Source organism: Meriones unguiculatus, chromosome 10 (genome assembly GCF_030254825.1).
Source record: "Meriones unguiculatus strain TT.TT164.6M chromosome 10, Bangor_MerUng_6.1, whole genome shotgun sequence".
In the NCBI taxonomy this organism is placed as follows: domain Eukaryota; kingdom Metazoa; phylum Chordata; class Mammalia; order Rodentia; family Muridae; genus Meriones; species Meriones unguiculatus.
This window is the reverse complement of record NC_083358.1, coordinates 36,590,305-36,606,426: the sequence shown is the minus strand read 5'-3', so window position 1 is coordinate 36,606,426 and position 16,122 is coordinate 36,590,305. Positions and strand designations below refer to the sequence as shown.

The following is a 16,122-nucleotide window of genomic DNA, read 5'->3' as shown; positions in this document are numbered from 1 at the left end:
CATTCAAATCTAGTTTTAACAGCTAAATTTTTCTCACTAAGTTACTTTCTCCATTTAAATTAGTGTTTCCTAAGTTTTCATTTTCCATTCACTGTCATATGTAATTCACTAGTTATAAGTGCAACAATTTCCATGAGCACTGGAAAAAATGTGTTAAGTTGCTATCCAGAAAAATCTTAGATGATATTAATAATGAAAAAATACAGGGACAAAAGAATGTGGTATCTGGGTATAGTGTTTGTCATTGGACAAATTCTAAGTTATTCAAAACAATAGAGGAACCTGGAGGTATTTTAAAAATGAGAGATCGTTCCCTGCATAATAATGTTTGCATGGATATCACAGGCCCCTGTCATCTTTCCATCAGAGAACCAGATGTGCCCTCTAAATTAGGGGACCGGGCAATCAGGCAAATCCAAATTGAGGGGTATTCTGCAAACAGCTGTCACTGGACTGGAAAAGAGCAGGGACCACTCTAGAATAAAGGAAACTTAAAAGACATGGCAAAGAACATATGATCCTCATTGCACCAAAGATGAAAACAAAACAAAACAAAACAAAAATAAACTATTAAAAAACAAAAGTTAAAAAGGACATTGGAACGATCAGAAAAATTTGCATACAGATTTGTACTGAGTATTAAATGATGCCCCTGTTTTGTTTACTAAAGGTTCTGAATAATTGTTATGTAGGAGGATGCTCCAGAGCTTTAAAATCTCCCAAGTGGATAGTAGGTGAAGTGGATAGAAAAGGGAGGAAGTGAGAGAAGGGAGGAGAGGAAGAAGAGGAGATAGAAGGAGGGACAGAGGCTGGTAAAGAAGGAAATAGGACAAGAATTGGGGAGGAAGGAGAGGGAAGGGAAAGACAGAAGAGAGAAAAAGGAGGGAATGGAAGGTGAGGGTTTGTACAGGAGCAAACCCCAGAAGCAGGCTCCTTTACCATCCTCAGACAAGCTAAAGGCAGAAGACTCAGGAATGCTCACCCAACTACTCTGTGTTTCAGTCGGTTTACTGCTTCTCCAAGTGAAATGCTGGGCAGAATTTAGAGCGCCAGGAAGTAATCCTGTCTGTGCAAAAGGGAAGAGAGAGGCCCAGAGGCCAAGCTGTTTCTTATAATGCACGGCTGCAAAGAACCTCTTAGTTTTAAGATTTGACAGTCTGCTGTCTGCCAAAGGGAATAGGGCAAGTCAGAGTCTGAAACATATATGGTTACAGTTCCTCCCTTAGGACATAATGGCACTTACATGATTTTTAATTAAGAAGATAAATAGTACCCTAATATTTATTTTTAAAGAAAGTACAAACTAGTTACACATTTGCTAAGGGTATAAATATTTTTGGAGTTGAAAAAATAAATAAAAGGTAAAACCGTTCTGATTTTAATGTTCATGTACATGTGTTTGCTGGTTACTGCTTTGCATTTAATTTAAGACAGCCTTTTTAATAAGCAGAAAATGTGCATTTTTATATTGTTTAAATTTTAATATGGATTTTTGTTCAAAACAACAGACATTCAGGCTACTTGTAAATGATACAAGATTTTTTGCTAATGAGGCATTATGTAGAACATATGCAAAAATCACAACTCAGTCTTCCAAAATAGACCACAACAACAGGAAAAAACATGACTTTAATAAAAAAAGAGCAGCACTGGGATTTTACTTCAAAGCAATTAAGGGCTTTGGATAACCAAAAGTTTATGTCAGGCTGATGCCAAACCAAACTGGTCTATTAAACACATACTACGGAGAGTTTCTGTACTGCTCTATGAAAGGCTCTCTGCCATAAATATCAAGTGCCGCCACTCTGCAGATTACAGCTATGTTAGGATCATGCTTGAGAACAAGGGCTCTAACATCCAGATCAGACTTCTAGAATTTCAGATCTGAAATAATGTACCAGTGGAAGAGAAGTTCAAATATGTTTCCATTTTGTGATTTCTCTCTATAGTAAATTACACAAAGTTTTACATTTTTCCCCAAGTTCTTCAATAATTGCCTCAAAAAATTGCTGTTACACATAAAAATTTGAGCTACAAGAAAACATAATTTTCAAAAAGCCTTGGAAATCCTTATTTAATGCTTTAGTTTAAAAAACGGTATTCAAGAAACAATACACCATTCAAAAGAGGTGTCTTTCCTTCTAAGCAAGTAACAGGGATTTTCAGTTTTAAAAAATCACTGAGGTAAGGTACGAACTGGCTTGTTTCTTTGGCTTCTGCAGCAATTTCACTTTGCACATAATTTCGTGCCTGCTTTTAATAGCTGATGTGATACAAGAGACTGCCTCTTCTTACATGAATAATCTAGCTCCCACAGAAAACCACCATTTAGCTTTCAAAGTAAATGCTCTGTCTTGTTGGTAACATTTACAGTATAAAAGCATGTAGCCTTGTCTGTCAATCTCTTTCTCCTCTGCTGTATCCCAGGATCTGAGGACCTGAGTATTTCCTTTTCAGTTATTACTCAAAGTCTGGCTCTAGCTGATCAGATCCATCTGGAACAGGAACAATGAACACAGTCCATCTTATTGTCTGGCACCTTGAGGAAAAGAGGGAACATGGTCTCTGATAACCTTTTACCTAATGATTAAGTAAAACTGACGGGGACATGAACCAAGCCTGAACCTGCCCCAAGTGAAATTGTGTGTGTTGGGAATTGTGTGTATGTACGTGAATGTGTGTAACCAAGAGACTATGTTTGGCATCTTTCTCAACTGCACTCCACCTTATTTTTGAGACAGGGCTTCTCACTGCAGCTGGAGCTTGGTGACTAGCCACTAAGTCCTAGGGGTTCTCTTGTCTTTTGCCTTCTCATCTGTAGGATGGAAGACACACGCTGTCATGCCTGGCTTTTTACAGAGGCGCTTGGGTTCCAAAGTCTGATCCTCATGCTTGCATGGCAAATACTTTACTGACTGAAACATGTTCCCAGCCCCATAGTACATTTTTCTATTCAGACAGTATCTTAAGTATAGATGTTGGTAGTAATACTAAGAAAGCACGTTCAGCTATGAGGCCTGGTCCACTGTCCTTGTTCTTTACTAGGAACCATCCCTGTTTCTTAAGGAGGCTGAGTCTAACGCAGTTCTTCCTAGAGAATATGGTTAAGGCCTACTTATTCAAATTTAATTTAAGAACACCTGCTTATTCAGCTTTAATTATGCTGCTAATTTATATATAATTCTCAAAAATATTTACCTTTCTTCTGCTATGCTAAAGGAATAGTATATAATTGAACTAGACATTAGGATCTCCTTATATAATTTTATACACAGCTTTTTAGTAGCAGGATTTATTAAAAATTACACTAATCTTTTAAATCTAGGGCTTTTCATGTATTTTTTAGTATGCTTAAACAAACAAACAAACAAAAACCACATTGGGGCTAGAGAGATGGCTCAGTGATTTACGAGTGCTGGCTGCTCCTCAGGGTACTCAGGCTTCAGTCACAGTACATTACAGCAGCTTACAACCACAGGTAACTCCAGTTCCTGCAGAACCAGCACGTTCTGTGAACTCTGTGGGCACCAGGCACACATTTGATGCACAAACATAGATGCAAGGAAAACATCTATACAAATAAAAACTTTAAAATTAAAAAATCCTTATCTCCCCGCCCCCCAAGTCTACTACTATACACATTTCCTCAGATTTGTCATGTGTTGCCATGGAGGGTTAGTTTGTTAAAAGAGGACTAGGCTGGTGACATGGCTCAGTGGGAAAAGGCATTTGTTGCCAAGCTGCCTGAGGACCTGAGTTGAATTCCTAGATCCCACAGGGTAGAAATAGAGAAATGATTCTTGATTATTTTTGTATTTGATGCTTGCACAATACATGTGTGCATGCACACACACACACACACACGAAATAAATAAATGTAATAAAACCCCTCTTCTTAATAAGAAAAGAGAGACTCAATACTCTATCTGAAATGAAAAGCTAGGAAATCTTACTGGTTTTTTAAAAAGAGGAACCTGACCACAGAGTATCAGATGGTTCAAAAAGGGGAAATGGAAGTCAAGTCACTATTAAAAACATTCTGAGATAGGTCAAAAAACCAAAAGAGATACCACTACCAAATGTAATGTGTAGATTTTATTTGGGGTCCACTGAAATGAACAGTAGAAAGGTATCTTTAGGCAAGCCTGAATATAAATTGGCTCTTAGATGCTATCAAAGAATGACTATTACTTTTGCTGAGTATAGAGATACATCCTCAAGAATAAGTGACTGCATGGCTGGGGCTAGCTAATTGAAGGAAATAAAAATGTAAGTTTAGATGAAGTAAGACTTGTAAGATGTTAATAATTGTTGAAAGCTGAGTTACATATACATGAGGGTTCAATAAACTACTGTCTTCAGTTTTGGCAAAAGAAAAGCTATAAAGAGAAAAAGGTAATTGAAGAGAGACTGCGGCGAACAAATGGAATCACAACCAAAAACTGACAAAGGGAGATATGAGCAAAAATATTATTTTATCAAAGAACAGAAATGCAATGGTAGCAAGGAAAACCATTGCCAAGGTGCACCATAAGCCGCAACAATCATCAGATTCGCATATAAACTGGGTACAAGGAGACGAGACAGCTTTGTGGTTACAATTGCTACAACATTGTGGAACAACAAGGCTGGAGCAAACCCTTAAGTAAGACTGGACTTCTATACATGGTACAACAGGGCAGCTCTGGTCACTCATGTTTTTCTGAGCAGCTACCGTCAAATGGTACAAACTCTCAGTCTCGTCAAGTGGGGTACACAAAGACATGGTAAGAATGGCTGCCAGCCATAGGACAGTTAGGGAAAACCACCCCTTTCTTACAGGAGTACTTGATACAGCTAGTAGGTCTACAGCATTTCTACCCAAAGAATATTAAACAGAAATAGGGTTTTAAAATAGTTTAGATAAGTTTATCTTCTTTATGTCTCATGATAAGTTCTTTAAAGTGAATTTTGAGGCATAACAAAGTGACATTTCAGTTTTAACATACCTCTGATCTGTAGCGTGCTGTTCTCGAAGCTGAAGAAGAGAGACCTCAATCTCATTTTCTTTTCTCCTCAACTGAGTTTTCAGGATCTCTGCCAAGTGCTCCAACTCTTCTATCTGGCCTCTCTGTGACTGAATAACATTTTCTCTGAAATAAAGAATCTTGATAAGAATTTTAAGTTTAGTCGGGTGTGGTGTTGCATGCTTTTAATCCTAGCTCTAGGGGAGGCAGATGCAGGTGTGTCTATAAAGTGAGTCCATGACAGCCAAAGCAAGGGTACAAAGAGAAACCCTGTTGTAAGCACACACACACACACACACACACACACACGGAATTTGTAGTTTGAGGAAAAGTTTGTAGTGTTATAAAGTCAGCACAAAAATAGCTCTTTATCATAATACAGGGCAAGCAGAAGTTTAAGAGGTGGCTTTATAGTGAAATAGCAATAGATCCAATTTGATGACTCGGACTTATACCTGGGACAATTCAAGAGATAGTCTTTTAGAAGATACTGCCGTAGGCAATAGATTGGACTGTGGTTGAATTTAGCTATGTATGTACTGATTATCTACTGGATACTTTACAATATAACTTATATGCCTGTTCTTTTATATGTGCGCAGTTGCCATATCACCCAATTAATACTTCAGAAAATAAGGCATGAACTGTGCAAACATAACTAAGATCTCTAGCATGCATCTATCTCTTCTGGCAGCATCCCAGTACAGAGAGCCTTGAGAAACTGCTATGAGCCCTGTCTTTTCACTTGATTATCTAAAAATGAGAAAATATTTAGTCTTTTATTTCCTTACAAGTTAACTGTTAGTGTGATTGGTATTTAAAACACTGAAAAGAAAACATTCAAATCTGTAACATACTATTCTTCATTAATGCTCTAAAGTTGATATTCTTAGTGTAATGATTTCTTTCCTTATTCTGTGTTCTGATGATCTACATAAAGGCTTATGAATAAGTTCATTTGCACAACTCACAGACACTGTAACCACCAGGCACTAGAAATGAACTAGAAAAAATATGAATGTGGCAGAAGTAACTTTGTGAAATCATAACATGATAAAGAATTCAACTCTCACAGAACCACAACAAAACAAGAGCTGAACTCTACGTGTATTAGATTCCCTTAGACTTCCAAGCTGTTCTTCTCAATGGCACTCTCCTCTCCAAAAGGGTTGAGTCAGAATCTAAAAATATTACCTGCAACTTTATGGGAATGAAAAGGTTGTCTCTAAGCTGGGTGATGGTGGTGTAAACCTTTGCGTCCAGCACTTTGGAGGCAGAGGCAAGCAGATCTCTAAGTTCAAGGCCGGCCCGGTCTACAATGAACTGCAGAACAGCCAGCGCTACATAATGAGACTATTTATCAAAAACAAAACAAAACAAAACAAAACAAAAGCAAAACATAACAAAACAAAAACCCGAAAAAAACCCCAATCAACCAAAACAAAACAAAAGAAAGAATATTGTCAACATTGTCTCTAAAGCTGAGAATACTTAAAGTGACTGGACTTCAGACCATTCCTTTTTTGGTAAAAATTAACATAAACCCTGCTATCAATGTAGCTAGGTAAGACTATCCTGAGAAGATGTCATAGATTACTTGTTATTACTTGACAGAACAATCTGTCTTTTAGCAAACCAAATAATTTATACATACACAGAATCTGTTTACAATGAAGAAGAAGGAATGCTCAAAATAAGACATAATCAATATCCAAAGTTCTAAAATTAACATGAAAAAGAATACATACAAATTTCTTATTTCTCCTCTGGCTTCTTCAAGTAAACTACTGCCATACTTTGTGAGTGTGGGTTGTACAGTTTCTGCTTCATCTATATTTTGGAATCTTATACCTAAAAATAAAGTAGTAAATATATGGGAAGGAAGTTAGAAAAAGAGAGATATTTGCAGGAAGTATATTTATAATAAACATTAGGTTACATGTATTATTACAACAGAGCAACAGAAGTGCAAGCTAAGGGGACCTTAGCCCTCAGCCTGTAGTATGTGAAACATAGCAAATGCATTGCCCACTGAACAATCTTGCTAAAGAAACCACCTAGAAATAATCTGATTACATTCTGGGGACTTAGAACTTCTTTCCCAATTTCTGAAAGAATCACCATTTTTAATTCAGGGATTTAGAGTAAAAACTAAATTATGAAGGAAAAAATTCGACCTTGTGTAAAACCAAATACTACTGTTGTACTGAAAGGACTTAGAAGTAGAATAACTTCGTAACTACATCCTGCTATATCCATAGATCTATCCATAGATAGATATATCCATAGATCAGCGCCTTGCTCAGCTATTATCAGAGAAGCTTCCTCCTGCAGCAGACGGGAACAAATACAGACTCTGAGCCAGACAACATGCAGAGAGAGTCCTTGGGGCACTCAGCGCATATGACACAGCACATGTGTGGAAGGCAGGACAGCTCACAGGCCACTTATCTACACGGGTCTTGCTGACTGACTGCAGGTCGCCAGGCTTGGGGCCAGGCCCTTTTTAGTGTTTTTGATAGTGGTCTTTTATATTTAATTATAAACATCCCTTGAGCTTACATCCTTAATTTAGATCATCTTCTTTGATTAGTCAACCTCAATAAGAAAACCTGTATTTTAAAAAATCTAATTTGAGAGTGAATCATCAATAAAACTTCTTAAAATAAAGTCGTATCCTCAAGTATTTTCTAGTAAAAATAGTTACCCGTGCCATAAATGGTGGCATATCCTTTCTGCCTCACATAATTGGGAGGCCGAGGCAAGCAGACTGTTTGAGCACAAAAGTTTGAGCCAGCCTAGGCAATGAAAGGAGACATTCATCTTATAGAGTAAAAAAACAAAACAAAACAAAAGTATATGAAGTTTGACGAGGACAGTCCACTTGTTAAAAGTTAGATATACTTTTAATTATGTATGTCTCTTTATATTTCTAGAATCAATAGAGTTTAAAGTGCAACAAATGATGCAGACTTTAAATGGAGACTAGGTCCAAGACTGGTGCAGGAAACAATTCTCTATAGAAAAGTTTTAACTATTTCAAAATGAGAAATTTCATTATTTTTAAGAGTATAGAAGAAGACAGATGGAGCCCTCGCTCACTCGTCCTGATACACTCATTATCTACTGCTGTAACGCTCACTGCAGAATAGGAGAGGCTCTGCCTGAAACAGTCACAGTCTTCACTGTGCTATTATTGACCAATTATACACATGGCTATAATACTAACTTTTTTTTTAAGATTTATTTTTTTATTATATATACAATGTTTTGTGTGTATGTACACCTGCCGGCCAAAAGAGAGCATGAGGTCTCATTACAGATGGTTATGAGCCACCAGGTAATTCCTGGGAATTGAACTCAGGACCTCTGGAAGAGCAGTCAGTGCTCCTAACCACTGGGCTATCTTTCCAGCCCCCTATAATACTAACTCTTAAGCTTTTCCTACACAATCATGAGAAAATTCAAAATTGGCAGTGAAGTTAAAAAACAAAACTCAAAAATATATTTAAAAATTTGGCCACATTGTCATTAACTAGTTAACTGTGGCCATTATGTTTTTACTAATGGTTATTACATATTCTTTTTGGTTTTGAGATGACTGACTATTCTAGGATGGCTCTAAATTCCATATCCTCTTGTCTTAGTCTTTTAAAGGATAATATATCATTATCACCATCACTATCAGCTTCTGTGTAAAATGCCCATATTTGCCCGTGTGTATATCTGTGTACCATGTGCATCATGGTGCCCACAGAGGCCAGAGTAGGGTGTCAGATACTCTGGAACTGAAGTTATGGACAGTTGTGAGCTGTCACGTGGGTGCTGGGAACAGAACTCAGGAAAACCAGCCAGTGCTCTTAACCAACAAGTCTTCTCCCCAGCCATGTACCTCAGTCTTCTAAGTATTAGGTACTAGATTACAGGCTTGTACCATGCCTGGGCATTAACAGTTGCATTTTATTTTATTTTTTTAAATTATTTTTTATTAATTACAATTTATTCATTTTGTTTCTAAGCTGTAGGCCCCTCCCTTGTACCTTTCCAATCCCTCCCTTCCTCCCTCTTCTCCTCCCATGCTCCTCTCTGAGTCCACTGATAGGCACAGTCTTTCTCCCCTTCCATCTGACCCTAGCCTATCAGGTCTCATCAGGACTGGCTGCACTGTCTTCCTCTGTGGCCTGGTAAGGCTGCACCTCCCTCAGGGGGAGGTGATCAAAGAGTTAGCCACTGAGTTCATGTCAGAGACAGTCCCTGTTCCCCTTACTAGGGAACCCACTTGGACACTGAGCTGCCATGGGCTACATCTGTGTAGGGGTTCTAAGTTATCTCCATGCATAGTCTTTGGCTGGAGTATCAGTCTCAGAAAAGAACCCTGTGCCCAGATCTTTTGGTTCTGTTGCTCTCCTTGAGCGCCTGTCCCCTCCAGGTCTTTCTATCTCCCCCTTCTTTCATAAGATTCCCTGCACTCTGTCCAAAGTTTAGCTATGAGTCTCAGCATCTGCTTTGATACCCTGCAGGATAGTCTTTCAGAGGCCCTCTCTGAGAGTCTCTCAGAGCCCTTTGGAAGGCTCCTGTGCTGTTCCCTGTTTTCTCCTTCTTCTGATGTCCATTCCACTTAATGGCTGCATTTTAAAGCATATGTATTTTATAAAAGTTTTTGTTTCAGTGGTTCTTCACAGTAAGAACTATGTCTACTTAATGTCAGTCACACTTGAGCCAATGTGTGCCATCATTCATTCCATGGTGCAAACACAGAGTGATGCTGTTCCCAGAATAGTTTTAGAGTAGAAGTCTCCTATGGTTAGAGGGAGTCTGAGGTTCAGCCTCACCCCCTCCCACAACCCAAAACAGTCCTGAAAAATTGGGCCCATCTTCCAGTCTCAAAAGGCAGCCTTGAAGAATGCACTACACCCTTAAGAGTAACTTGGGTAACAACACCTCAGATTTACTCTTACACCATGATTAAGAATTCACTACCGGGCTGGAGAGATGGCTCAGAGGTTAAGATAACTGGCTGCTCTTCCAAAGGTCCTGAGTTCAATTCCCAGCAACCACATGGTGGCTCACAACCATCTATAATAAGATCCGGTGCCCTCTTCTGATATGAAGGCATATATGCAGATATTGTATACATAATAAATAAATAAATTAAAAAAAAAAAAAAAAAGAATTCACTACCATTTACCACAATGTGTTATTTCTGTGTTCCAGACTCTACAAACAGGGAAGCAATTCTTAATATGAAAGAAAGTACAAATAAAAGAAGATCTTTAAGTTTGTAGGTTAGGTTTTAAAGACTGATGCTCTATGGGTCATTTTAAAAACAAGTATTTTTTAATAGAGGGGAGTGATGATGATCTCTTTGATTTGAACAGTAATTTAACCCAAATAGCTTGCCATATCAACTTAAAGTATGGGCATTACTTTTACTTAGAATAAAAGACTGGGCAATCTTTCCATATTACCTCATCCACTTACATTTCTAGATGACACAACTAAGTTTCAGAGAGGGTGTGACTTCTTAGTGGAATGTCCCCAAGTCGAGAAGCCCTGCTTTCCTTCTTATCTAATCCAAAATTATTATTATTCCATTTTATAGATGGGGAAAATGAGGCTGAGAGGTCAAGGGCTGACTTCCATATAAAAAGGAGACTTCACAGCAGAGTGTGCTTTCTGATTTATAATTCGCTGTGCTCACTTTGATTATACCCAAAGGCTACCGCAATCTCACAGAGCTGGCAACAGCTAAGCCCTTTCATCCTGCAGCTGCCTCCTGTCCGTGTGGAGGCCGTACTGACTTCAAAGGCACACTATCTAGGGAAGAGACAGTGTTAACATTTTGCTTTGGAAAAGGAAACTACAACATTTTTTTCTCCTTCTTCTGTTCATATGGTGTTTCCCCTTTCCTCAATGAATCATAACTAAAGGCTTACATCAGTTTTTAAAATATTACAAAAGATGTTGGATATTTCTGTGAAGTATATTCCTAATAAAAATCAGCTAGAGCTAACAGTTTATTTCCTTCTTTAGAAGCAGCAGTTTAAAAAAGTGACTTAAGGTATTTACGTACTTTCATTTTCATTTTAATAAGTTCTTCTGAAGGTAGGAAGAATTGGGGCTTGATGCTTAAATTAGTTTGTTCTATGCAATTGCTTTGTAATATAGGAAGGCTTTTCAAGATTTTTTTCAGTGTGAAGAAACTGATGCCATAATTGTTTAAGAGAAGGAAGAGATCTTTATAACCACTGGCTCCAGTGCCTTTTTACATGTAATGGAAACCTCAAATCCACAGAGAAGATCTGTCCTTGTTCACCAGCTATAGAGCGCAGGGCTAAGAACCACATTCAACACAATCTCAATTGCTTCATTTCATTTATGCCTACTAGAACAGTTGTTTTTACTGAATAAATTGGAGTGACCTAGTGATTCCTGAATAAATGCACCCTTGTTATAGTGTTATGATCTTACAAAAAGCAAGCCTCAAACTGTTTTTAACCCCCTTTGAAAACATGCAAAAACAAGAATAAGAAACAAAACTGTATCAGAGGGAAATGGTCTCAGACTTAAGTCCAGTGTTTGGTGAATGTTTTACCTTTCCCGGGGCACTCCTGCAAGCCTGCACTCGAGCTTGCTTTCCTGCGACCGGTGTTAATGCGAGCCTGTACACGACTGTATGAGCTTTGCCTGTGTCCCTGGACTTGGAGCTGCTGTTTGGCTGATATTAGCCTGTTTTTGAGAACTTCATTTTGTCTTTCAAGCTCATGAACTTTTTCTTGCAGCTGCTCAATCATTTCTTCCATTTCCACATCTCGTCCCAGCCGCTTGGGGCCGCCACCAACCCGCTCATATCTTTTCTTGTCATTAACTAGCCGTATTAACTTGGTGGCCATTCTAGGGAAATAATAAAAAGATGAAAAGGAATGTGAGAAGTCAGCATAAAATGCATTCTGTTGAAAGGAACATAATCACTGTGAAGACTTCAGTGCAGAACCTGAATAATAAATTTCAGGTTTTGATGTAACTATTACTGCCTGTGAAGAATCCTTTGATGATAATTGAAACCACTGGGCAACAATCTGCTTTATAGCACTGACAAATAGCAGTTTCCTAAGGCTTATCATTTAAGGTTAGTAAAGAGAGGACACATATTTACCCCATATGTTCCAGAAATGCAATTTTTAACGCATGACCTTATATAGGAACACTGGATGCACTTAAATGTAGTCACAGAGTATGGATGTGGTGGGCTGTGTCTACAACCCACAGTGAGTCAGAACTTTCGAAAAGTGAGCCAAAATTATGCAGATTTAAGAAGTATAGCATATTTCTATAGGATTAAGACAAGGAAAACACATAAAAACGATAGATTCATGGAGGTACACATGTAAAATCGAATGGAAATTTCAAAAGAAACCAAAATGTTGGTTAGTCCTCAACAAATGCTTGTGTTTCATTTCAGAAAATAATTATATGCAAGAAATATTATTTTAATGATATTTAAAAATTTTAACATAAATTGTTCTACTGACATTCCAGGAACCTTTCAAGTTTTGATAAAAACTGGTCAGACAGAACAAAAGACAGAATGGGCACATGGGGGTGATGTAATATACACTCATGGAAAACACGCCTGACAGTGAATGGAAAAATCTTGGCAGGACAAGAAAGAAAAGGTGGCTTTGATGAGAGACACAAGTTCAAGACTTTACAAAATTGGTCGCACATCTTCAATAGCTGATTCTAGTTTATAGTGAATCTATTTTTATAAAGACCCAGACAGGAGATTGGAAATAAAAACACACTACATTTTTCTTTAAGTGGGGTTTGCTTTATTTTACCATGGTTATGGACAGAAGCTTTTACTTAAGGGAACAAAAGTGAAATAAAAAAAAAAAAACCCTTAATAGTTTTGGGATGTCATAGAACAACATTTTCTCTCTGAGCAGAGTCTTCTGTAAATGCGGTAATAATACATGTCTATCTACACTTCTGGCTCTTCGACTGCAGCGTGAGGCATCAGGGAGAGCTATGCATAACATAATCAGTTAAGATTGTTTTCTCTTTCCCTGGAGGCACATCCACTAAGCGTGCTTTATAAGGGATATTGGATAATAAAAACCAAGATCCAAGAGTACCACAAACATCCTAGTAAAATAATCAGTGGATTACTTCCTTTTCCACCTAGTCTAGTAGAAGCTCTATCACTGGGAAATCTGACCAGGTATCATCAGGCAGCAAAAACCATACTCTACCTTGCCCAGAGTTTAGAGTCCTGAGCCCTACTCAAGGTCTTTGCCATAAAAATAAGATATTCATTCAAATGAGAAGTCACTTAAGTATTTGAATACTTTTTAGAGGAAGATTAACATTTAGAAAAATAGACTGCATTAAAAAGAAAGGTATAGACTTAACATAAAATCAGTCACCCAAAGAATGAGAAATGATTTTTAACAGAAAAGATGCTATTGAATTGTAAGTCATGCGGTAAGGTTTGAGTACTTACTTTAAAAGGCAACTTATATAATTCACATTTATACAAAAGGTAATACTAACTCACACAGAGTGAGTTCTAGGACAGCCAAGGCTACACGGACAAACCCTGTCTCAAAAACCAAAAAGGAAAAAAAAGAAAAAAAAATAGGTGGTCACAGACTTCACATCTCATTTTGTTTAATGGACCTGAGTGTCCTATTCATCAGAAATGAATCAAGCACATCTTAAAAATAGCATTTTCTATGTGTCAAAACAAACTCAAAGTAGAAGGCTTACACTGCCCTGGCTGGCGGGTCTGAAAGCTCAGTCTGGGGGTTAGAAAGTAAAATGGAATCACTTCTGTAGGTTAAATTCTAAGCACTTAAGCTTAGCCATCTTCTCCCTTCAGTGGCCTTTGACCCTGGAGCAGGACTATGACTAGAGATTCATATGCACTCTTTTGTCTCCAATGCTAGGCACTCAAATGATGGGCACAGCTTATATGAGTGTAAAAGATTTAAAGAGAAACTACTGTGAAAAACACCATTCTTGCATACATTTTTCACATGTCCTCCAAAAGTGACAATATGCTTTTTCAGAAATGCTAGAGCCTATTTGAAATAAATATAGAGCCAAGACTAATCTAAGTGAAGTTAAGCATGACCCAGATATAAGTGATGTTTTCATTAGTAAATCCCAAATCATGAGGGAACACACATTCTAACAAGTTGGAATAGTTAATTACTTTTTAAACTTTCATGACAATTAAAAAAACAGATGCTTGGATATCTGCTTATTAAGTCATAAATATTAACCCAAGAGTTATTTATAGATCTAATACACTCATGGCACTCAGCTATTAGCTGCGTTCTTTCAAATAGTAACTTCAGACATAATAAACACAATCCTTTTGGTTTATTATTCTACTTTGTAAGATTTTCCATTTTTAAAAAATTCTATTTATTTATAACCTGCCTGTTCCAGAAAAGATTGAAGGTGGAGCTTTCAATTAAGTTTATACAAATCTATATCCTTCCAACTTTACAGAGCTAAGGAAAAAAGCTAAAAGCTTTTTATCATAACCTTTTAATTTTATCCTCTTGCTTGCGGGCATGCTGTTTAAGTAAAATGTTCTCATCATGCAAACGCAAAAATCTGTCTTCCAGGTCCTCCCGGCTGACACGTGACACTGCCTGGCGAGCCTTCATTGTTCGTGCAGTTGAGGTTTCTGAAAAATGCCAAGGTAATTAATTGTAGCATCACTTAAAATAGTCTCTAAAAACGGCTGTTGATGTTAAAATAAGCTCTTAAGCATTCCTACTTTGCATCTTTTTTACTTTTCCTATATTTTTTTTGTTTTGTTTTTATGAAACAGGGTTTCACATAGTAGAGGTTAACTTCCAGCTTGCTATGTGGCCGGGACAATCTGATATTCTAGTCCTCTTGCCTCTACTTTTCAAGTGTTGGGATTGCAGTCAGGCAGCATCATACTCAAATTTCTCTCCTTTTTACCTACAAATTAAATTGTTTTTCTTTAGAAAATGTTAGAGCGTTGTTCATGTCAATGATCTCGGGTGAGATTAAGCATCTTTGTTATGATGCTTCATGTATAGTACTAGAGATCTGAACAGCTTTATTCACTAGCATGGGCTTAATCACTTTTTCAGACTATAGGAGGGAATGGAGTCAGAAGTCTAATAGGAATTAGAATTCATATTCTGCGAGATGTAAAGCCTCATAGTTAGAAAGGCAGGCTGTCTAGTCTGGGAACACAGCTCATATAGCGTATAGCACTTGCCTAGCATGTGCAAGGTTCATCCACTAACATGGCAGCAAAAAGAAGGTTTCGTATCTACAAATATATATTGAAGTGTATTTTTTTACAGATGAAAAAAACCGGAACAATTCAGTGAACATAACAGGAATTTTTATTTGAGCTAGGAAGCTAAGATATAGAAAAATAAATAACTCCCCCCAAAAAAAACCCCAAACGTGTGATTTCAAAGTTTTACAGATCATTTCTCTTTAAGCTATTTACTACATTGAAAATTAATTTTTTAACCTGATATAGTAGCATATACTTTTAATCCCAGACAAAGGCAGGCAGAGATCTGTGAGTTCCAAGGCCAGCCTGGTCTACACAGTGGGTTCCAGGCTAATCAAAGATACATAGTAAGACATTGCAACAAAACAAAACAAAACAAAACCCAATACACCTCTTTAACTTTTAAGTATATAAACATATTTAAATTTCAATCAGATTTAAAGATCGAGGGTGGCTACTGATGATAAGAATTGGATTTACACAATGCCAAAACCCAATAGTTTTAATTTCAGTATCTGATACTGGTTCCATGATCTAAATCAAAGCCAAAACATCCTTCCTTTCAATAACACATATGGTCAATATGTTCTCAATGAACAATACACTTAATACCTTTCTAAGGTAGCTAAGTCTGGCCATTGACACTGTTATGATCAAAAGGTGTACATAGAGTCCTTAGGACACATTTTTAGCCTCCAGCCTCCTCCAAGTAAGGTTTAGTGGCTTAGAAGCTTGACCAGCATTGTCACAAACAGGAACCTGGTTCTGCTGTCTATGTTGCTCTTTACAGCAGTACTTTACTTTCTCAGTTGAAAG

The 16,122-nt window shown here is 37.4% G+C and overlaps 1 protein-coding gene across 3 annotated transcripts in view; it reads right to left on the bottom strand.

The window, feature by feature from the left end:
* The window catches only part of Rpgrip1l (RPGRIP1 like), a 100,562-nt gene that overhangs the window by 80,954 nt on the left and 3,486 nt on the right, over positions 1-16,122 (bottom strand). For all 3 annotated transcript variants that reach the window (XM_060392227.1, XM_060392228.1, XM_060392229.1), the window contains exons 3-6: positions 14,565-14,709; positions 11,602-11,900; positions 6,755-6,857; positions 4,989-5,132 (exon numbers count right to left, since the gene is read on the bottom strand). In XM_060392227.1, the coding sequence (XP_060248210.1) occupies positions 4,989-5,132; positions 6,755-6,857; positions 11,602-11,900; positions 14,565-14,709 (691 nt within the window). The remainder of the gene's footprint in view (positions 1-4,988; positions 5,133-6,754; positions 6,858-11,601; positions 11,901-14,564; positions 14,710-16,122) is intronic.